Source organism: Ursus arctos, unplaced genomic scaffold (assembly GCF_023065955.2).
Source record: "Ursus arctos isolate Adak ecotype North America unplaced genomic scaffold, UrsArc2.0 scaffold_32, whole genome shotgun sequence".
Lineage (NCBI taxonomy): Eukaryota > Metazoa > Chordata > Mammalia > Carnivora > Ursidae > Ursus > Ursus arctos.
The window spans coordinates 5,930,775-5,954,771 of record NW_026623008.1 but is presented as its reverse complement, the minus strand read 5'-3'; the positions used below and the strand labels follow the sequence as shown (position 1 = coordinate 5,954,771).

Below are 23,997 nucleotides of genomic sequence, written 5' to 3'. Positions count from 1 at the left end.
TTTTGATTATAAAAGTGACAGGTGGATGGCAGATTACCAGACAAGATCTCACCTACTCCCTCCTGCTCCCAATAGAATACTTTTTTAGCCTGAGAATGATGTATAGGTTCTAAAGCAAAATTACCACATGTAGAATCCTAAGGAGATATATCATTGGAAATCATTGTATAGGTGGAATTTTTTCCCTGAAATCTTGTTGAATACTTATAAAATGACATCTTATAATTCGCAGTGGGCTGAAGATCTGTAATGAAAATTTGAGGTCTCAATATTCAGTCATGTGAAATTGACCAAGTTTTAAATTATTCTTAAAATATCTTTAGTTTTTGACTTTAATTTTAAAATAAGCACCTGACCAAAGAACAGTAACAGCAACAACAAAAACCCGGATTAAAACAATAATGATTTAAGGGTGACGGGGAAGAAGTACGGATAGAATAAGAAAGTCCGAATAGGTTTCATTTGCCCTTAGAAGTTCTGTAAAGCAGAGAATTAAATTTAAGGCCTGGAATAGTCTTTAAATAAGCTAGTAGGATTTAATGGGGTATGTTAGGTGTCAGCAGTAGTATTAGTGGCATATTGATCAGCTGATAATGTAAGAATACAATCTTCTGTATCTGTAACTTCGTGCAAGGCATTTTGTGGAGGGGAGGTAGGGCAAGATACAAAAGTAGACAGGAATCTAGTCCTTGATCCTTCATTTTATAGGGAGAAATTACACTTATTCAAGTAATGTTATATGTTAGTAACAGGCAGCGGGTGTGCAGACACCAACTGAATAGGACAGACTATAAGTTGGTGATACTGGGGAAGAGATGAAGGACCATGAAGAGCTTGATTTGGGTCCTGGAGTGGGGGCAGAATTATAGTAGGACCAGGTAGAGGCAGAGCATCTCTATTAGGGGCAACACGTGGGGAATTTCATGGGACGGGGCATGATGTGGTTATAGAAGATTCAGGACCCAATTGAGTAGATGTAAATATCACACTGAAAAAAGGAATGAAAAGGGTAGCTTGTGGTTTTCCTTTACTTCTCTTTTGTGCGGATTGCAATTTGTCAGTCTACGACTCTGGTGGTTATAGTTTTGGGGCAGCAAATTCTGGATTCTTGCCTTATAATTATTTGGGTCTTGATCTGATAAGTTTCTTTTAAGGTGATTTTTTTGCATGCCTTTTTCTCCCATAAGCATTTCTTACACAGCTGTGTGGATGCTTAGGTGAAAGACTAATCACTCAAGAAGAGAAATCACTCATGGGATTGTTGTGTTGTCTGGTAAATAAAACTCAGAGGTAAATTTCTGTTAAATAGAATATCAGTCTCAGAAGCAATTCAGTACAGTATTTTTTAATATGTGTCATGTATCTTGTTTGTATATCTAAAGTTTAGCTATGTGTGTATATCTAAAATAAGTTTAGCCTACCTTTAATAAATCTCAATTAATGTTGGCATTGTGATTTATTTGAAATATATAAGAAAATTGTACAACAGATAAAAAGATTATCTCTACCCTCTCCCTTTGCCCCTCCCCCTGCTCTCTCTCTCTCTCAAATAAATAAATTTAAAAAAATTAAGTCACTAATTCACAATTTCAGCAAATTCATGTTATTAATTGAATTAATATATGTTATTAATTGAATTATATGGGTTTATGAAGGGCATAACTTCTTATAAAAAAAGAAAAAGAAATCCAATCAAGCCAGTTTAAGAAAAGAGGGTCATTAGGGGCGCCTGGGTGGCTCAGTCGTTAAGTGTCTGCTTTCGGCTCAGGGCGTGATCCCGGCGTTCTGGGATCCAGCCCCACATCAGGCTCCTCCGCTGGAAGCCTGCTACTTCCTCTCCCACTCCCCCTGCTTGTGTTCTCTCTCTCACTGGCTGTCTCTATCTCTGTCAAATGAATAAATAAAATCTTAAAAAAAAAAGGGGGGTCATAAAAAAAAAAAAGAAAATTGTACAACAGTAAGTAAAAAAAATATGCAAAGCAGGAAATTTTAATCTTCAATTTTGCCAGCTTAAAAAAAAACCCCATAATAATTGAGCATCTGTCTGTTTAGACCAACAACTGAAGTTTTATTTTCCCAGCCTTTAGTTATATTTAAGTCCTAACTCTTTCTGAAGAGTTGGTAATAAATATTTGAATGGGTAGAAATATTATATGAATATATACATTAGTCTTACAAGAAAGGCTTACAAGATGTGGATGCCTATATAGTACAAAAAATAATTGGTGTGGGAAATTCCGTAGCTTGGTGCTTGAACTGTGGAACAGTTGCTTTTACAAAATTGAGAACTGCAGGCTACAATTAACTGTCATTAATTTCCGTGAATAGAAATATTTTCCATTTACTGTACAATCAGGAGCCAGGCTTGAATGAGTTTAAATAGATGAAATCTAAATTATCCTGACAGTCCATTAAACACTAGCAGAAAACCCGTAAAGAAAATGGATTCACTATGATACCAGTTTATAATAAAATCATTTGCCAAATAAGAATTATAGCCCAGGCATCGAGAATTCTCCTGTGTATTTCCAGTGAGCACTGCAAATTGGTTGAACCATTTATTGTAAAGCCCAGGCTCTCAGCACATTGTTTTCCAAGTAGGAGCAAGCAGTGTTGCTTGAAATCTGCTCTGCAGGATGTAACACCAGAAGATCAGACTAGCGATTTGTTTGTTGTCAGCCATATGGGGAGAGCGGAATCTTCACTCCAACCTGTCGCTGGTTATTTTTTCCTATGATTACTGGGCAGAATGTTCCTAGACGTGTTTGAACACTATTTGAGTTGGTTTCCTAAATGCACATACTCAGCTATGTTCCAGTTGTAATCATTGCAGTGAGGACCTGTTGTTGTTTTCATTAGCAAGCAGCATCCTCTGCTTAATAGGGATTTTATCGCAGAATTCATTTTTTAGATAGGACCCACTGATTTGGGGGTAGGGTTGTTACCCACCTTCTCAAGCACTAGAAAGGTAGGTACAGTGGGGCAGCAAGAGTGAGAGTGGGCTGGAAATTCCCCTCCCCCATGTCTCTAATGCCTTAACTAATATGCTTTGCTTCCATAGGGCAGATGGCCACCACTGATTTGTAGAATAGATCCTCCCCTGCCAGCTAGATTCTGTGTGTTCTCTTATGGCACAAAATCTCCACACAAACAGTCGTTAGACTCTATAAGAGAGATGTGGATCTTTGGATGTTAAGCTGGCTTGGGTCTTTTTCACAATTGGGATTCAGTGTGGATCACAAGGAAGGCTTTTTAAGGAACATTTGCAGAAGGAAATGGTGGTGAGAGTGCTTCAGATGCTCTTTGCTTGAGTAAGAGTGTCAACCCAGGCCAATACTTAGCGTATCTGTGTAACTGGTAAGATTGCTGGTGCTGGCAGCACAGTTTTCAGGTCTATAGCATGTGATTGATTTGAGAAGTGGGCGGGGTCTGGCCACAGCATTTAATCCAAAACACCAGCATCACTTCATGTTAGAAAGATGACTGTTCTGGATGGTCTTTAAACTTTTGATGTACTAGAAGATTTTTTGACTTCTAGAGGAGAAAAGGGAAAGGTGGGAAATTGAAACAGTCTCTTTCAGTTTGTTATGACCCGTTCCTCCTAGCCTCCCAGCTGTTTTTCCTGATCATTTAATTTCCTTTTAGCAATGAGGATAAAGATAGATGAATGTTTGCTGGAAGTATACAGCGTTCTGTCTTTAGATAAAAGCCTGTGCTTGCTCGGTAGTGCTAGTTGGGAATCTGTAGACTTTGGAATATGTGGGATTTAATTCTCATGAAGTTTAAAAAGGAAGGGACCAAGGGTGTGTTACCTGAGATCTTTTTCCCACTGACCTTAGAATCTTTAAGATGTTGCAAGTCAGCTTGTTTTGGTGACAGTTTTCAGGCTCAGAACACAGGATAAAGGTAAGCACTGAGAGGATTTCACTTACTGAGGTGTTGTTTTCCAATTTTTGTTTCCTTTTCCCTTTTTAGTTCTCCATTGTTCCTAGATGATGTGTGTATCGCTTCCCCACAAAAGAATCTAGTAGAAAACTAGAAGTAGACCATCTTGCAATTGAGTTATTTCTTAAAGAAGTGTTTATTAGAAAACAACATTCTTGATGTTCACATTGATAGTATACAATAGCATTCTTAATAGGATCTCATGTTTTTACATTTTTGTTCAGGTCAATTGCTCCTTGTATAGTTTTTGAGTGTTTGCTGTGGAATGTAGTGTATTGTTATAGAGGTGAGGAATGATGATGGATTTGACTGTTGCACACTTGGGGAGGCTGCTGGAGAGGTGAGAGGCTCTTCTGTCATAGGCCACGCAGTGCCAATTGGGATTTCAGTGTTGTTTCTCACATGTGCATATAGCTACATACCTTTTTACATGTTGGACATTTGGAAACACCCATATTAACTAGTGAGATACTTGTGGACTTTTGATTCTGTAACATTAGACCAATCGGCTGTTACCTCACTGAATGGTTCAGAGTGCGCATGGTGGAGGAATCCTGTGTAAGAGAAATGGAACACGGAAGGATGGAGCAGTCCTGAGAGTCAACCTCTTTGTCCACCACTGAGGACATGCTTTTTCTCTTCCTCTCTACTACTTTTTTTTTTTTTTTTAACAAGTAGAAGGTTTTCTATTGAAAATTATATTACAGTGGCACTGCCATGCCTTGGAAAGGGATGAGAAGGTATTTCAAAGATTAAGGGGGCAGAAACGCATTAACAGGATGGAAATTCTTTAAAGGACAGAGCTCAGCACAGACTGAGCATTGCCTGCACATTGTGACCACAGCTTTAATGCTGGGCTCACGGCGCTGCTTGCTCAATTAGTCGGTGAAGTAGGTGTCCACTGTGCTCTGGAAGGAGGCTGTCAGGAAGGATGCTGACAGGTTCTTTGTGTTTCAGGATGACAAACTGCCTGATGCTTCAGGCTGTGGTTTTTACCCTTGAGAGGACCATGCTCTTGCTCTATTTACATAAACCTGCTGATTTGCTGAGGATTGAAAAGCAGAGAGGGTTTTCTTTGCCTCAAGAATCTGCCTTCATGTTTTGGCTGACTTCCTTCCCCGGCTTAGCAAATGCTCTGTTGTTTGCAGATGGCACGGTAGATTCTTGGACACAAAGCTATGTTGAGGTTGTGAGAAACAGCCAGAAACGCCCCTGTTCAATATCATTGCTTGGATCATGGATACAGGATTTGAGGTCACTTAATCATGTGATCCATTCCTGGCAGAGGCAGGTCTCTACCTAGACCCATGGTTTTATTTCCAGACACTCCTAATAAAGAAAAAAAGGAGTTATCATGTATTGTTTGGAATAATTGATATCAATAATAATACCCTCACTCATTTCTCTGGCGTATTTCAGGCTTGCTGATTTTAAGATTTAAAAAAATATATATTTGCCCTGCAGCAGCCTTTGCTCAGTCTGGTAAATATGCATTTTCATATCGGTAATTTTGAAAATGTGCATTATGCACTTAATGGATTACTTCAGCTTTGCTCAGATTTTTCAGAACTGCTAGCTTTGTAATAATAATAATAATAATAATAAAGGCTTTCTTGCTTTTCTTTGCTTTCTGAGAAAAAAGATGTCTGTAGTACTTGTGTTGGCCATGGGAGATTTTCAGATTGAGGATCATTGATCCAGCTGACTAAAGCCAATTTTATAACCAGCTTCAGACAATCTATGCACTTGTAAATTGCATGAAAATTCTTGGCAAATCATTCTGGCTTTAAAAGATTACTGGGCGTATATTCCAACTGAGATTTTAACATTGCTCTTGACCTATGTTCTCATCTTGCCCTTGCCAAATTAAGCCACTTTATTTTTGCGCTCACTACAAACATCTATATAAAGTTATTTTCTTAAATAGCTGCTTAATTAATGAGACAAGAGGGAAATATTTTTTATGAGTATTTGGCCTTATTTAACCTTGTTTTGAAAATCATTAAGAGTAACAACAATAAGTAGATTTTTTTTCCTGTGAGACTTGAATTCCAAATTGTTTCTTAGGATGTACACTTGGATCATCCTAATTTTTATGGGAGGGTAATAAAGAAAAATCTGACTCTACAATAATTTTTTATGCTTTTATTTTTAAAATGAATTTAAAGAGTTGGATCAAAATAGCGTATTTTTTCCCATTTCTATGGCAAGTTAAACATGGTGAAAAATTTTAATTTATATTACTCCTGATCTTAGTGATTCTGTGTTTAATGACTACTTACCTAAAATAGACTTTTAAATTGTCGTTTAGTTATGAAGTGAGCTTATCTCTTTCATGTCTAAGTTTCCAAATACTGATAGAGATCACTTGATACAGCAACCTGTCTTACAGATTATTAGTCATGTGCATTGGAATCTCACATATGAATTAGGGTCAATTTTTAAACAAAAAGAGGTGACTTTTTAATCTATTAACAAGGCATTAATAAGTAAATGTGGTAATTCCATCTGTCAGGTTAAAGGTTCTTTTTCACACCCTTCTTCCTCATGGCAGCATTCCTCGGGCCAACAGGTGGGAGTCTGCCTCCAAGACTGCCAGGAAACATTTAGGCACAAGAATACCAGGGGTCATCCTCCACATCCAGTATAGTCCTTCCCTCTCTTCTCTGAGAGTGTTACATCCAGGTATATTTATAGATGGTGATTTTCCTGAATGTAACTTTGCAGCAAGAAATGAAAGAATATAGATTCTCCTTTTCTGGAAAGCTTTTTTTGTATACAAGTTAATAGCTACTTTAAGCCTCAGAGTTAGAAGGTTTATAGTTATAATGATTCCGTGGATTATGAAAAGTATACATAAAGCTTTTTTAAGAAAGGAGATGTTGCCATTTCTTTACAGAAAGAGCCATGAGAATTTACTGGCCCTGGAGCTAACTCATTATAAAGTAGGTGCCGGTGGAATGAAGACGTTAAGTGGGTTTGGCATGGACAAGGTAGTGGAATTTTGGATACCGTAGCCTAGTGGAGGTTGAGATGTGGTGCGGGACTGGTGCGGGACCAGACCATTGTATGCAGCACATTTTGGCCCCATGAACTTTAAGGAAGTGGAAGTCATTAGTTGGGAAGTGACCCATTTGTGTTACAGTCAGTGATTATATAGCTTGGTATGACAGTGTTAGGAGATTTAGAAGAGAAGGCTCTCTGTAGGAGGTGATAGGAAGAAGATGGCCTATAGACTGTGATTTGTGTTCAGGTTGAGTGAGACAGGTAAATACTTGGTATCTAGAGATTTGGAATACTGGTTGGTATTCGGTACATCAGGGATTGGGACACAGAAATAAAGAACCTTGGGTTGTTCCAAAATTGTGCAAGTTGAAACTGCAGTTTTTTATCTAGGGAATGTTTTTAGTTGAATACCAAATTAGGGATAGGAAGACAAATATCTACCGAAATAGGAAGAGTTCTCTTGTTCTTTAAGATGATTGGCATGTTAAATGGATGTTGCCTGAATGTTAAGCAGAGTTATTCAGCATCCTGGACCCTGGAACAAAATAGAAGGTTCAGTCAACAGTTTATTCCTGAGCTACTGTTGTACATGGGTTCAGGGATTGAATCTTTGTTGTTGAGTCTCCATCTTAGTAGAGAAATAAATTGGGACATTCTAGATGCCTAGATGATTGGCATTCAGATTTCTTCTTTCTCTGGAATGACTTTGGGCTACAAAAATCTGATGTCTTCCCTAAAGTTTCTTGGAAGGAAGTGTCCTTGGTGAGGGCTTTCTTCATGATCTACCTCTTAGTGGGTCAGCTAGTGCTTGTGGTGGTACTGGACTGTCCATGGGATGGATAGTTCCAAATTTCTGCTCCTTTTATTTTTCTTGGCTCTGTATGTGTTACATAAGGCAGTAGAGGAATCTGCTTGTATTCTTAAGTATCTGAGTTATTCTGAGATACACTCATTATGAAGGGTCATGAAGAGGGATAAAAGAAATGGCATTTTGAATGTGGTTATTATGGTTATTATCCCTAGAAAATTTGATTGACTGCAGATGCCTCTAGTTCTCAGTAAATAATACGTAGAGGATCCTATCTTAAGCTTTATGATGATCTTGGGTTGCCCTGTGGAGAGTGTTAAAGTCCCTTTATAGCCACTGCTTCCCTTAAAATTGTTGCTTCTTAAAAAAAAAAAAAAAAGTATCTTAACCTGCCATTTTAAAGAGCAGGCCTTTAGACTCCAGCTGTTGAGAGCATCAGAAATAGTTACCCAACCATTGCCATGTCAAATATAATTTAAGAAAGCACTCTTATTCCCTTGAGGAAAGTGTGGTTTGGTTTACCTCATCCCATCTCTGATTGGGTGCCTTGGTTTTCTTTACAATTAGAAAATAAAGTGTGTTTAGGTTGAAATCGAATAGTAAGTTATCCACAACTCGTTGGATTTCTTTCTGTTTCTTGGTTTAGGTGAAAAGGTCATTGTAATAGTATGTTCAAGCCAGTCGTCTTTACATCTTTCATTTATTTCCTCACAAATTATTTACTGAAAATAAAGAAGCACTTGGCAAAGCCATTTCTCTTTGTGAAGACATGGTAGCATCTCTCTGAATAAGACACTCAAAATTTTGTCTTGTGTAGCTGTGATCAAGTAATTCCCTTGATTGAAGTTTCTTCGTCAAAATATTGTTAATCCTGTGGGATTTCTTTCTCCCCCTTCTTCAGGCACCCTGGAAACAATAATTGAGGCTTTATCACGTTCTTTAAATTATCAGAAAAGTGGTCCGTAAGAACCCCAAGGGCTGTTTTCCTCTAGCTTAAAATTATTTGTAATTTACAATTCATCTTTGAAAAATTTTTTTCTATAAAAGATATGTGCTTTGTCATGTGTTTATTTATGCAGTGGCTTTATGGGCCCTGTCTTTGTTCCCTTAATGGTAAATACCATTGTTTTAAAATTTCTTTTTCTTTTAAAGACTGTGTGTATATCGAGAGTCGGAGGCCAAACACGCCGTATTTCATCTGTAGCATTCAAGACTTCAAACTGGTAAGCATTTTTTAATGTGCTGTTGATTCTCTTCTCTGCCTTCTCTTTTCCCAGTGCCATTGGCTGTCTCTCTCGATTGCTTCTTCCTGGTTGTGGACTTGATAACCAGGTCACCTCGAGTGCTCACTGCCTGGCAGCTGTAGCACGTGTGTAAGGCAGCTACCAGTTCTATCCTTTTGGTTTTGTAACCCTTGCAAAGCTTGTACTGTGAACAATGTTCCCAAAGTTTTCATTTCTCTAGTAGCTGTTTTGACAATAATTTCAGAGATTTTCTTGAGTTTCTGAAGTAGTTTGTTTCTTCTCAGCCATTGTGAAGAGCCTGAAGTAAAGTAAATTTGGGAATTGGTGGTGAGTTGGAAAAAAAGAATATAAATGCACCAGAGACTAGTTTTTGGTGGCGACTGTCATTTCCTTAGAGATTTTAGTGAGTATGGAGTCATATCTTGGGGTCACCCTGTGATGCAGGTTGGGGGAAGGAACTCTGGCTTGGGGATGGCATGGCTGCAGTACTTTCTCATTACAAACCTCCCCCAAGTTTAGAGGTGTTGATAGTGCCCACTAGGCAGTCTCTGGGTTTTAGACCGGTGGTTCCCACGCTTGGGGCTTTGGGTCCCTGGATATCTGTAGAGATTTTACAAGGGTCTACAAATAAACATTCTCAGTCTAAAATATACCTCATATGTGTTTGTACAACTACTTTTCAAATATGTTAATATGCTGGTGTGATTTAAAAAATTCACTTAATATTTAATGACAATACACAGTTAAGAATCCGTTTATTAAGTATTTTCCTCAAACAACTGATATGTGAAAGAAATACTATCAGAGTACTGCCATTTGGGGGATCTTTTGAAACATTAACATTAAAAAGGGATCCTTGTACTTGAAGGTTGTGAACCACTGTCTCCCTTCTTAGGTATAGAGAAATCCCAATTCTTTATCTCTGTAGAGACATGTATCAGTATCTGTGAAAGCTGTTATTTTCAAAACCCTTTGTAACTTGACAATATTTGTATTCTCACATTCCGTATGTGATGCTTCAGTCTAGAGAAAGGTAATGTAGTATGGAGAGATCTTTAACTCTGCGTCTCCTTTGTTTCTTTTTATCATTTTTAATGACCCCAAATACCCAATTAATATATTCTGACTTAGCTAGTTAAAAAAAATTGCATGCCATGTATTTTTTCTTATTAAAGTTTTGTTGCATAAGTAACCTATGCTTACTGTTTTAAAAGAAAGTCAAATGTGCCATTTACTTCTAAGATTTATTTATTCTTGGTAGGCTGCTTTTAAGTTCCCTGCTTGTTTTACGAGGAGGTCTTGTAGTTTAATTTTGTAAATCAAACACTTTCTATTCAGATTTTATGTCAATATGAAGTTTTGCCATTCTTAGAGGTCTTTGCTGTTTATTATATATTTCCTTCCAAAGATTTTTTTTTTTTTTTTTGCCGACACTGCATAGATATCTGAAAATCTGGGCAGTGGTCTTGTTTCCTGATGAATTTTCTTTTGCTTGTGGCCACTGCTACTGCTCTGTTCCTGCCCATCCTCTTTGTGTGTGATTTTTTTTTTTTTAACCAAACATAAGACCAGTGCACCATGGAAAAGATATAGTTGTGAAATAAAATTGCAAAGGTTTTTTTTTTTTTTTAACCTATTACATTCAGACCCCTTTTTGTACAATTTTAGCACATTAGCAGGTGCCTTCATGTTGGAACAGCATCTTTTACGAAATGCTGATTACAATGTGATAGTTGCTGTTTAGGGCAGAGGTTCCTGCTGAGTTACAGTAATTGCTCAGGGTATTAACAGCAATAAAAGCTGAAGGTTCTGTTGTCAGTATTGGTCTGGTACAACACATTAAAGCTGTCTGCAAAAGCAGTGTGGGAAGTGGGCACGGTATGTACGTTGCACACTGCTATGTCTCATGGTTTTGTTTGAGTTCTTTATTCAGCACATGCTCGTAGGTGTTGTGTAAGAATAACTGAGATGGTGAAATATTTACTCCTAGAAGGAATGTAGTTATTGTCTGGATATCCACTTTCTTCTTTCCTTGGTTTGCAGTTCTACTTATGAAAACATAATTTAACAGATGAAAATAATCATAGCTTTTTTTTCCCTTCAGCCTACCCAGGCTATAAGGGGAAAAGATGAACAGAAGGAAATATGCTTTGTTTCTCTGCAAGATTTTAAAAAGAAGAAATTGGAGTTGGTTTTGCCCACAGCAAATACCATTCATGGCAAGTGGAGCAGTGAAAACAAAAACCCAGTAGCTTTGAAATATTGTTGATTAATTCTTATTTTATCTTTTTAAGCTTTTTTGGTTTGGGGTTGTAACTGAGAGGTGTGTTCCTTTGTTTACACCATGAATTAGAATGACCCCTTACAATGGTGAGTTTTTGAACATATGGTATATTTGGGACTGTAAAAAGAACTGGGCAAATGCCCTTATGGTACATATTAAGTAACATTACAGTGTTAGACACAATGTAAGTTAAGGAATTGAGAAGCGGGCGTAAGCAAACATCTATGACCAGTCCCCCAAACTAGCATAATGCCAGTTTGTTGAACTGAGGACCCTTGGTAACATTTCAGGAACTAGTACTGTGAGAGAGAAGGTCTTCGGATTTTATATGGAGCCCTGGGTTGTCTTCTAGGCTCTGCTACTATGTCTCATAGAGTCAGAGTCCATGATAAGGAACATAGTTGTCTCTGTGTGCAGGATTATATTAAACTTGGCAAACCGTTAAACAGTGTCCCCTTTCACTCTCAAAGGTATCCTTGTTTTGGATGGCAGTTTATATGGTCATCTTGCCTGTGGGGATGGGATCCATGGCTTCTGCTTTGTTAACATTTAACCATCAAAATTCATAAGGCCACTACCACCATACATTGGTAGATCTGTTTAGAGTCCGCACTTTCATAGGGATCAGTGGAAGCTATGATGGCGCAAAGTAATTGAGTTCCTAGCAGAACTGAAGCTACTTTTGAAAGTAACATTTTCATGGAAAGCAAATTATGTGTTCTGTTAGGAAGCTTTCATCCTCTTAGGGAGTGCTAATTTGATAGGGCTTATTTACAGACTAGGAGACCAAACTGGATTTGTTTGACTACAATGGCAGAAGTGTCTATGGAACAAGTAGTCAAAGCAGGAGCTCAAAAGATGGGAGAGGTAAAGTGAAATGATGAATTAGAAGTAGTAATATGTAAAGTAGTAATAAGTAATGATGCTTAGAAGTAGTAATAGGGAGGGATCATCAATTAAATAAGGTAGCTTTGCACCTTAGGCTTCTGAACTAAATAATAAGGCAGCTGGCAAAATCTTTAGCTCTTTGAAAGAGTAGTAATACGGAATGGCAATCTATGATCTTTGTGGCCTTGCTTGAAAAGATAATTGAGAGGCTGAAGCAGTTAGCTGAGAGGGCAAAGCTGGAAGGATGAATCAAGAGTCGCCTCAATGCAGAGAGGGTTGGCAGGCATAAATGGGTCACAGGCAAGCTGACGTGATAGGGCAGGAAGCCAGGAAGAGCAGAGGATCGGAGCATCTGTGCAGAGAGCAGTAGATGGCCATCGGGAACGAGAGCATGCCTTCTCCCTGAGTTGTCATGAGGCCGGCTGTGCTAATGCTGCTTCTTTCGGGATTCTTGGATTATCCTTGTTTCTGCTCAGTAAAGGCCTCTTTTCTTGGGCCAACTTGAGTGGATCTCCATTGATGAACTGAAAGAGCGTGGTATAACATCTTCAACCCTTTCTTCTGCGGCACTCCCTTAGCTTTCCTAGGTCAGTGAGTGACTTAGTTTGCTTTCAGAGTTCTGTTCCTGAGTGAGTCCATCTCACCGGGGAGCATTATATTCCCGAGTGCAGTGAGGAATGTTTTCGGTGGTAATCAGTGCCTTCGATAGGCATTTAACGAAAGCCTACTCTGTGTGCTTTGTTGGGCGTAGCACCTTGAAAGAAACTGAAGTCTGCGCGATAAAGTTCCTTCCCTCAGTGACCTTAGTTTCTAATTGGACAGACATCTGAGGCATTACTGGATGTCAGTCCTCTTTGGAGAACGCTCTGAATAGGATTAATGTGAAGGAAGCCATTCACCTTTTGTCCCAAAAGAAAGCTCTTTCTTGCTTTTACTATAAAAATCAATAAAAGTCCATTTTTATAGAAATCTAGGCCTTCAGCATGATAGAGTGAATTAGCTCTCTAGAAATAATCATTAATTCTGAAAACGCTTCACAAGATTGTTTAGTGATTTTCATGCAGTAGAACGCGAGGAGTACCTTGTCTGGCTCTGGTAGTATTACTTCATATCTAATTCTTCACTCACAGATAAGTAATTGAAGCCATTCCTTTTAATTTCTACATGGGCATTCTGTGTGGATTCCTAATGAGTTCCTATCATTCATACAATAGGAGAAAAATGGGATTTTGGTTTCCTAGAGTTATATAGTTATTGATTCTTTGACTGTTGTATGAAATGAATTTCCAGGTAGGATGTGTAATTATTACAGTATTATTTTGAGCAAATACCATTGATTCATCTTGGCTCCTATTTGGTTTATTAAAAGTGGAAAAGTTGTTGTTAAAATTAAACCTGATCTTAGAGATTCCATGAAGTTGGGGATATATCATTAGGGATGTTATGGTATTTTTAGTCGACTGTTTAGGGCTCAATGAGTTGTTATGACTCTATATGGATGAGTGTGTTTTTGTATAATTTCTGTCCCTGACAGCATACATTGTAAGTGTTGGTTGTGAATGTGGGGTAGCTGAGACCGCATACCACTAGTTACCTTGGCGAAGGCACATCTCCAGTATTGCTGTGGACGTGGGGGCCACGTTATTCAAGATTTAACGCCATCTCCCTCTTGGGTTCATTGCCAAATGTGAGCAGCCGGGGCGGGGGGGAGCCTTCAGAATTTCTGGTTCCTAGTCTGCATCTGTAACCCTACCCCAAAAGTTGATTGCAACAGTACAACAGAGAGGGGCCGCAGAGAAATTAGCTTTGGCGCAGCTTCCACACACCGTTGATGTTGTCCTCTCTCCACCAAATCAAGTTTCTGAGAAGTAGATTAAAAGCAAGAAGCTGCTCTTCTGTCTTTAAAATGAAAACTTAACTGAGGATAAATAATTTTACTTTTCATTTTTTGTTAGAGACCTTTACATAGATAATGCTGGGTGATATGGGATTCTTTTTAATATGCACTCTGTGGACACTTCTGTGTGTACACACAAAGAGTTAATTATCATTTATGTATCACATGCCAGCACTGTTTAATCCCACCTTGGCTGCTGTGAACATTCAGTACAGAATGTGTGGTGTATAGACATTCAGGAAGTGGGCATTCATTTTAATGTTAGGTAAATCTTGTATTAAAAACTTTTCTGGGGGTGGGATAGGAGGTCTGCATTAGTGTGAGTATGGCTAATTCAGAATTTGAGGCGTTACTCGGGGACTGAGAGGAGGGATGGTAGAGCGCATGTGTTGGGAGCTTGACTTTGGCATCAGCCGGTCTGTTCTTCGGTTGCTGTCTTTTATGACCTTAGGCAAGATGCTTAACCCTCCTAATCTTGTTTTATTTCCTTATGAAGTTGGAGTATAAATAAAACACCTACCTTGCAGATAGGCGGTTTTTAGATGAAAAGATCAAGAGTGGATGCATAGTGCCTCGGCCATGGAATGACATGGTAGTGATGGTGACGTTTCATTGGTGCTCTGGGTCTAAGCTTTTGTAGGGGCAGATGCCATGCCTGTGTTAGTCATTGATGTGTACTGTGTGCTTAGCTCATTGCTAGCCCATATAAGATTCACAATAAATGTTTATTGAATATCGAATGAAATAACATTTCACTGGGAAAATTCACTGCATAAAGTTTTAGAAAAACTTTAGTAGTAATTTATATGATGCATGAACTACAGTTTAACTTTCTGTTTATTAAATAATTTTTTCGTAACCTTAGTTTACAATGTGTAGTATTTTGGTTAGCCTGCAGTGTGTAGTATTTTATATGTTTAAACAATAATCTATTCTTTAAATACGTTAAAACTCAGTTTCTTATTTTCTTCAGGAAGTTTACATGACTGTAGCCAAAGTCATAACATTTTTTAGGCATTATAATCTATTTTGAATTTTTGATATTACTGACTTTTTTCAAAGACAAATGAGGGCTTAGTCTATAGGTAAACATTCCCGAGAAGGCCAGCAGATAGGGAAGATGCCTTATGGTGTGATGGTTCATTTTTGTGTAAAAAGTGGCTGTTTTTCTCTTCTTGATAGTCCCTCAAGTTAGGCCTGTAGAACTGAACGTTTCTTTCCTCACTTCCTTTTTCTCCTTTTAGTTCATTTCCTAGGAAAAGGTCAGTACCACCCACTCACAGCTTTGTGCCTCGGAGTGTAGTGTTGTTGGTTAATGAAGTGAGACCCATGAAGTTCATTATCAACTGTTTTTAGTTTGTAGAGTGAGGAATTAAGTATTACTTAGAGACATAATGGAATGTACAGCTGAAATGATTCTTCCGAAGGAGTTGTTCCTTTCCACTGGTTTAGCTGTTCTCACCTGTTATAGGAGTGAGTGCATCAGTATGACACCACTCTTCTTATACGGTGATTTCTAAGTCAAGAAAAGGTGCACATTTTTGATTTGGTGCTTCTGGAGGCCACACCTTTTTTCCCTCCCTTTGTTTAAAGGCCATGGTTGCTTTGTTGCTATCTATAAGCATTATAATAAACTATAATGGGGTATTGCACTTACTCTATGCTGTTTGTTTGCAGTAAGCCACCAATAATAAATATATGCGCTGAGACTAAATGTCCTTTTCACATGTAAATTTGAAGCTTATAATTTTATTTAATCCTTTAAGAAGCAAGAGGAGGATGAAATCCTTAGCCCCAAGTTTAATGGACAAAGTGTTGTTAGATATTCCTCCTGTCAGTTATGGGGCAGTCATATTGAAAGTTATTTTGAATCAGCATCGCCTTTTTGCATGATATGAATGTCAGCTTATAAATGGAGGAGATGGTATTCACGTAAGTGAAAATCACATGAGGCTTTGGGAATAAATAATCTCATAGCATCTTATTGCCCCGTTTACCCAGCTTCTCAGCAGGCTGTTTTCACTCATGACTGACAGTCATTATAGGCCACGTGGGATAAAGTTTTAATAGTTCACAAATAGTGTGAAGTTGGATAATTAATTTTCTCCTGGTTTATTTGGATTTTAGGGCTAAGAAATCACTGAAAGAGTTTTGTTTAATTATACTGTTCTATAAAATATGTATCTAAAAATGTTATTTAATAAACTTGTTTTATGTGAAATGTTTTCAATGTGGGAAACTCTAGGCATTCTCATCTTTCCTAAAAAAGGAACCTAAGGAGACAATTTGGTATTTGCAGAGAGCTGCTATGCAAGAATATTGGTAAAGTCTTATTATTCAAACTTGATTCCTCAGAACTGGACATTTGTAATTTGTATGTATATGCGGGTGTTTGTGTTTAAGAATGGACTCAAAATAGTCTAAGTAAAACCCATTAGAAGAATTGAAAGAAAATCAGGGAAACAGATACTGTCCATGTTTTCTGATTCATAAATAAGAACAGTGATAATGCTTTAAAATGTGTTTTTTTAATACTTAAAATGTTTTAATAATTATTTGAACCTTTGCGTATTTAAAATCATGCCAAGGTGCTTTGAAATGCCTTACTAGGTAGGTGTCTTCTTGGTTTAAAACTCTTGAATGAATAAGGAGGATTTGTGTGATCTGATTAATGAATTCCTAGTGCAAAAACTTAACCAGCAAATCATTTTTATTGGATGATTATGATAAAAAATATTGAGTACATTGTACATTCTAGTACACAGTTGAATCTTTGGTTTGGAATCTGCGGCGCTGGTGTGGGGAGGAGGGGGTGTGCGGTGGTGAAGGTTATGCTGAGAACAGTACTTGGTGTCATCATATGTTGTCCCTGAGGCAGTGGGAGTCAGAGACTGACTGCTTAGCAGGTGTCCCGTGTGGTGCCCAGTGTACACTCTAGCGGGCGATCTGTACCGAAAAGAAAGGAAACCATCACGATGAAGACATTTCCAGTATTGGCTTATTTTCTTGGGATTCATGTTTTTGTTTGTTTGTTTTAAAAGAGACATAGAAAAATAAGTAATTAATGGAGGATATGAAAATCTTCGGTCATAGGAGGTTGTTAGTGATTCAAAAGGAACTAAATGTAATAAGGCTCCCTGAAAATGGTTTAATATTAAAAGGTTTGCTTATCTGTCATTTTTAAACACCTTTAAGAACAGAGATTCTTATATAAGTATCTGGATTTTATGGAGTTTTTAGTTCATTTAAAACCACACAAAGTTGGATCAGTTAGTTTTTTGGAAGTGTTATGTACTCTCTAGAGTATTTGAAAGGGAACACACTCAAACTGTTGTTTGAAGTATCTTTTTTGATACCTACAAGGACGGCGCTGGCTTTCAGAAGTTGCTCTATAATCTGCTGCTGCTTTTAAATGTTTTCAAAGTTTAAAAGAAAAATAAAATAGGTGTGTGATAACATACCAGAACTGGTTTTGCCCCTAAAGAAATAATGCCTTTCTTGAGCTTTATGTTTTGTACTTGTTCAGGTGGGCATTATGAGAAAATTAAAGCTCATTTGAATGGTGTCTTTTTCTCCTCTGGTATTAAGCCTTTGTTCTTTTACCTTGCCTTTAGCTTTATAAAATTAAACTAGAACTTGGAGAAAATGATAGGGTCTTTCTTTGACCCCCTGATGTCTTGAATATTTCCTTAAGTATCTGTCCTATGCCCCTCACATTTCCCGTTGGAAACTCTTCTGAAAGCTCAGTTTGTCCACTTGAGGTTCATTTTACAGTTGTTTATCTGACACCATTGCTTTTTTGTTCTCATTCTAAGCAAAGCATGCCATTGTCACTGTGCTTCGGCACTGTGTCGCAACTTAACTTGGTTATTTTGGGGGCACACACCATACTGCTTTACAACAGGACCCAGATTCCATTGTGGAGCCAGAAATGTCATAGGTTTGTTCTTGCTGAAATAAGGAAACCGCTCTGATTGACACAGAAAGGCTAATAACTTCAGCAGTAGAACAAATTCTCTGAGAGGCCATCTGCTAACGGATGGTGCAGATTCCTGCTCGTGTGCTGTGTGCCCCTAGTAACCAGGGCCGGAGGGGACGTTGGGCATGCTAACTGAAAGCTCTTTTCTTTTTTAGGTCCACAACTCCCAGGCCTGCTGCAGATCTCCAACTCCTGCTTTGTGTGACCCCCCAGCATGCTCTCTGCCGGTGGCATCACAGCCACCACAACATCTTTCTGAAGCCGGGAGAGGGCCTGTAGGGGTAAGGAGAATCCCGTTTTTAAAAGCTATCAATATTTTATATCCCATAGGGTATAAAATAGGAATATTACCTCCCTCCCCAGAGCCCCTTTAAAAATGTGCTGTATTGTATGTGTTTTTAAAGGAGTAACAAGTACATGCACAGAGGAAGCAAAATACGGGACTTGCCTTACCCCTCTAGGACAGTTCCAGAAGTCAGCGGGGTTTGGTGGTGTAGGGTATTTGGGTGCCAGCAGAGAGCATGCTGGGCCGCTGCAAGGAGCAGGAGCTGGCAATCAGCAGCGAGTATGGATGTTGGCAACTGAAATGGGGAAAAAAGGGGGTAAGTTTGAGTCCAAGTGTGGAATGTGCACTTCCCCAGCATCATTGGGACTCACAGCCCAGGAATCTTAACTATTTTGGATGCTGTCCTCTCAGGTGACATTTTATAGAATATTGCTCAGGAGTAGATAGGCTTTTCTGCAATGCCAGGTACAGAATTAAACACTTCGAAAGTCTTGAGTTCGGGTGTAGATCTGGTGCTCTCAGCTGTGCCCTGGTAATGTCTCTGGTATCTGGTGGTAATGATATGTGTGAGGTGCAGCAGGATGCAGTGTCTGTGGTGCTTTATCCCTAGAACACAGGGTCTGGTGTTAGTGATCTGTGTGGATTATTTGTGTGTGATGTATCTCACCTTTTATGAAAGTTGTATATACACCTGTCTTCCTCCCCCCCCTTTATAAGGATTTAATGATAACATTTTCTGAAAGACAGGTGTTTATTGTTCTGATTGACTGCTGTTAATTGTGAAAGAAGTTGAAGACCTGTCTTTCTTCTTTGTATGTAATCTGGCCTAGGGGTTCAAATGCATACTCAATTAGAAAATGACACCAGAGAACAGCCACCACATATGCATGCACGTAATGCAGGGTACTGGCAATATATAATGAATTGTTCAGTTGCAGTGTAGAAAAATAGTATCTTGAAACTAGGAGAAGAGAGTGCTCCAGATGGGCTCTAGCACTTGGAAAAGTTTTGTGAAGATTGGCAGGTTTTGAGGAGCTGGCTTTGTTTTTGATACATCAGTAACATGTGGACAGGCAGACTGGAGGAGGCTTCCAGGTGTACATGTCAGCCTGTCCCTGGAAGCCACGTAGGCAGTGGGCCTGGTGAAGCTGGGCATTGAGAGAAGATGACCGCAGGATGTCCATGAAAAGCACAGGTTAGTGGGTTGTGGGAGCAGAGGTGGGATATAACGTGGGGCCAAATCATAGAACACTGTAAAGGTGAGACAAGAGAAGGTTTTATGTGATAGGCAGAAGAGAAGCCTTCGTAGACTTTTTTATTCCAGGCAAGCTGATTTACAAATGCCTGCTTAAGAAGATTATTTGGGTAGCAGTGTGGAGTCAGGGCAGACTGTAGAAGCCCCAGGTAGGTGGTGAGGGCTGTCACCCATGAGTAAAGTGAAGGTCAGTGGAGGACCAGGACAATGGAGATACAGGATATTAATAATCATAAACAAAACTAGGAATACACATCACAACGACAATTTCATGTTCAAATAGTTGCTGGTGTAATTTATCAAGAATTAGACCAGAGTAAAGATTCACATTGTGGAATCCTTGGAATTCTGGATATAATAATCATTCACAATGGAAGATAAAACCCAATGTAATGGATAAAAGTCTAGTTTTAATCCCTGGAGAGATACACTGACATCATAAGGGACAAATTAGCAGAGTCCCAGCTTGGCTACGTACTTCAAAAACTTCAGCCTTTACCAGTTGTCATCTTGTTTCCATATGTGTCTAAGAAATGATTTTATCTTTCAGGCTGATATTTTATTCTCCATTTAGTGTGTATGTCATTGTTAGACTGTTTCATTTACCACAATACTCACTAATCAGGATTTGTCGAATGGATTTAAAAATTTGCCCATAATAACATTAATTTTTAGTAAACTTTTTGTATTAACATTAGTGATGACCGGTATGTATGTATGTATGAATGTATGTATGTATTTTTAGCAGTAAAAGTATTGTGTTCAGTGGGGATTTAAATAAGTTCATGATTGGTGGCGTAATCCATATGTAGGTTTGAGAAGATTCTGTAATAAGATAATAAATCTTCTTTGAGTCAAGATGATGCTGCATAAAGCAAACTTTATTGATTGTTCTTTAATAACGCTTCATGCTGCCAGAGTCATTTGAGCTGGATCTGAATCAGATCCAGTTGGCAAAGCTACCCCCCATGTGTGGAGCTCTCATAAATTCTGCAGGCGCACAGATCTAATACAGTGCAATGAGAGAGCTGCTGGGAGAAAAAAATTGATTACAGGGTTGCAGACAATGTCATTAACAGTTCTTGCCACGATACACCAGATGTCTTCCCTAATAGACTATTTTTGTTAATTTAGTTTTTATAGGGTAGTGCTAACTGCATCATAATTTAACTTTCTTTGTATATTCAGGTATATATGATCTGTGTGTCTACACTAATGATGACATGAACCCATAGATTTAATCTTATAAATTTTAAACTTATCTGTTCATATTTAAAGTATTTGTGCTGGAAAGGCAGCCTTTTTACTTATTACAGAGAATCTATTAGCTTGGTTTTTTTTTGTTGTTGTTGTTTTTGTTGTTGTTTAAACAAAAAGTGCTGTGTTCACTGGCAATTCAGGGGTAGTGAGGGAGGTGAGAAGGCAAAGAAAACATTGCCCAGATTCTCCCTAGACTGGGCAGAGATGATCCCTTCCGTGGCCCTGCGGTGCATCCCCCTCCCCATCAGCTCCTCCCAGTAGTGTATGGTTTCAATGGCAAGGACAGAGACTCTATCCAAAGCAGAAAGGTACAGCTGTTTAAAGGAGGCTTAAAATGCACACTGACTTTCATTGTCATGGATGCGGCTGTACAGGCTGGAATTCTTGTTGGGGGCACCTAACTCCTTCCTCACTCCGAGATCAAGGGTTAGACTAATTCGTTTAGTATTTTATTCTGTAGTCCTATCTTTTTGCATGTTTAAGACCTCTATTGAGTGACTAACACAGATAAATAAGACAGGACTGTAATAGTGGGTCACACTATTTTATTTCCATCATTTTTTTGGAACTACTAGTTTTGTTTTTGGTGTGTTATTCTTTAGAGAACATGTTTTTCTCATGATGTGTTCCTTTGTGACAGGGGACACGTTAATTGACTTTTTTTTTTTTTTTAAAGATTTTACTTATTTATTTGACAGAGAGACACAGCCAGCGAGAGAGGGAACACAGGCAGGGGGAGTGGGAGAGGAAGACGCAGGCTCCCAGGGGAGGAGCTTGATGTGGGGCTCGATCCCAGGACTCTGGGATCACGCCCTGAGCCAAAGGCAGACGCCTAATGACTGAGCCACCCAGGCGTCCCACGTTAATTGACCTTCTTAACACTTAGTTTTCTCACTTATAAAATGGGCAGTAAAATGGGCACAGCACTACTATGTACCTCAAGGGTTGTTGCAAAGCATAATGAAATAATTCATTGAATTGCTTAGCATGGTATTAAGCATATAATAAGCATTCATTAAGCATTATCTGTTGTCACATAGTTTTTCATTTTATAAATTCAGGTTTTATTTTATTTTATTTTTTTTTAAGATTTTGTTTATTCGACAGAGATAGAGACAGCCAGCGAGAGAGGGAACACAAGCAGGGGCAGTGGGAGAGGAAGAAGCAGGCTCATAGTGGAGGAGCCTGATGTGAGGCTCGATCCCATAACGCCGGGATCACGCCCTGAGCCGAAGGCAGACGCTCAACCGCTGTGCCACCCAGGCGCCCCTAAATTCAAGTTTTAAATAATTTATTAAGTGTTCTAGATATTCTTAATCTGAGGTCCATAGGCCCCGAGGGCTCTGAGTTTAACAAGGACTATGAACTTTCTAAAATTGGTTGCAGTCTCATATGTATGTGAATTTTTCTGGAGAGAGTATTTGTTTCAACCGTGGATGCTAATCAGTAGATTCCTAAAATGTTGAAAAAAAAATTTAAACTAAGATGAGGAACTGTGGCTCTATAAAGTCTCTGCAGTGCGTCATTTAAAACCTCAGATCAGCTAGCTGTTAAGGAAGTAAACTAACTTTGAGCATTTACTTTGTGCACAGGCACTATGCTACTTTTTTCACATAGTTTAATTTGTGATATTTATTTCATTTTGCAGATGAGAAAATTTGAGGTTTTCAATTGTATAAAATCTTGCCTTGAGTGACTATCAGGACTGAGGTTTAACTTGAGAACTCACTCTGGCCTTGTGTAGTCTCCGCTGCTCTCATGGCTGACTTCTGTACTTCCTGGATGGTCCTGGCAGCAATGCCCACCTTTGCCTCCACTTTATTTGAAGAGCTCCAGAGCTGGCATGCTGTTCACTTGCTTGGTAGAGCAGATGGCTTCTGCCACTGGGAGTGTCCCAGGCTGGCCCTCACCCTGAATGAATGGACAGTGGTGGTAACAGTATGGTGTGAGAACCCTTCTTAGTATCAGTTCATTTTGTTTTCCCTTTAGCTCTTGTGGTGGTCATATTTTTAGTATCCTTTTGTTTAAAAAATGCGTAATTAGGGGCGCCTGGGTGGCACAGCGGTTAAGCGTCTGCCTTCGGCTCAGGGCGTGATCCCGGCGTTACGGGATCGAGCCCCACATCAGGCTCCTCCGCTGTGAGCCTGCTTCTTCCTCTCCCGCTCTTCCTGCTTGTGTTCCCTCTCTCGCTGGCTGTCTCTATCTCTGTCAAATAAATAAATAAAATCTTTAAAAAAAAAAAATGCGTAATTAACAAACAGCTGCTCTTTGAGTTCCCTTTTTATTTATCTTCATGACATCTACATACATTTGAAAAATAATTCCTGTGTCTGTTGTGTTTGTTAATCTGTGTGTATTTGTTTCAGGTAAAACTTCATGCATGTAAGAAATTGGACTTTGCATTTCCCTTGGAGTAAATCCACTCCACCAGCCTATGCAAGCCTGCTCCACTAACACAGAGCAGGAAGCTAGGGCCCAGTGGCTTTCCCCAGATCCCTGCCCCATGAGGGGCTGCTTAGGCCAGAATCTCGGTCTCCTGTGTCTCTGGTCAGTGAGTGCTCTTTCCACTGCTCCTTGCTACCTTCCTCGACCCATAAAGGATGTCTTGTAGCCAGCCCATGCCATACATCATTTACTTCTTTAAAAGCTAAGAATGCTTTGCTTAATACCTAGTTTAAACTTATGTGACTATAACTCATACCAATGTTAAAATAGTATTTCTTGCCTGTGTAAGGCATTTATCGTTTTCAAGAATCATTTCTAACACTGGTATTTTTCATACTTGGGGCTTCAGTACTGTTTAATAATTAAAAGTGAACATTTATTATGAAATGCTGTTTTAAATGCTGATTATGTTTCTTACCTAGTTGTTCCATATAAAGAACTCTAATCTGGTTGCTTGCGTAGATATGCAGGAGTTTCTGAGGATATCCTGCTTTTTCAGTATTTCCTTTGGCTTCTCCAGTTGACATTAAGAATACCAAAAATAACCGTAGTCTTTTATATTTGATTGTAGTAAAAGGTGTTAAAACAACTGAAGTTTTAGAAAAATTGCTGATACAAATGCTGGGATTAATCCAGCTACCCTAAATGAAAATTGATTAATAGCTGTTGAATTTTAATGTAACAAGTTTGAAAAAAATCT

The 23,997-nt window shown here is 38.7% G+C and overlaps 1 protein-coding gene across 7 annotated transcripts in view; it reads left to right on the top strand.

Moving 5' to 3' along the window:
* The window catches only part of RERE (arginine-glutamic acid dipeptide repeats), a 409,522-nt gene that overhangs the window by 172,301 nt on the left and 213,224 nt on the right, over positions 1-23,997 (top strand). For 5 of the 7 annotated variants that reach the window (XM_057305328.1, XM_044391460.3, XM_057305327.1 and 2 more), the window contains exons 3-4: positions 8,912-8,982; positions 18,207-18,332. In XM_057305328.1, coding sequence (XP_057161311.1) covers positions 8,912-8,982; positions 18,207-18,332 — 197 coding nt within the window. The remainder of the gene's footprint in view (positions 1-8,911; positions 8,983-18,206; positions 18,333-23,997) is intronic. The other 2 variants (XM_057305330.1, XM_057305329.1) reach the window with 1 other exon arrangement.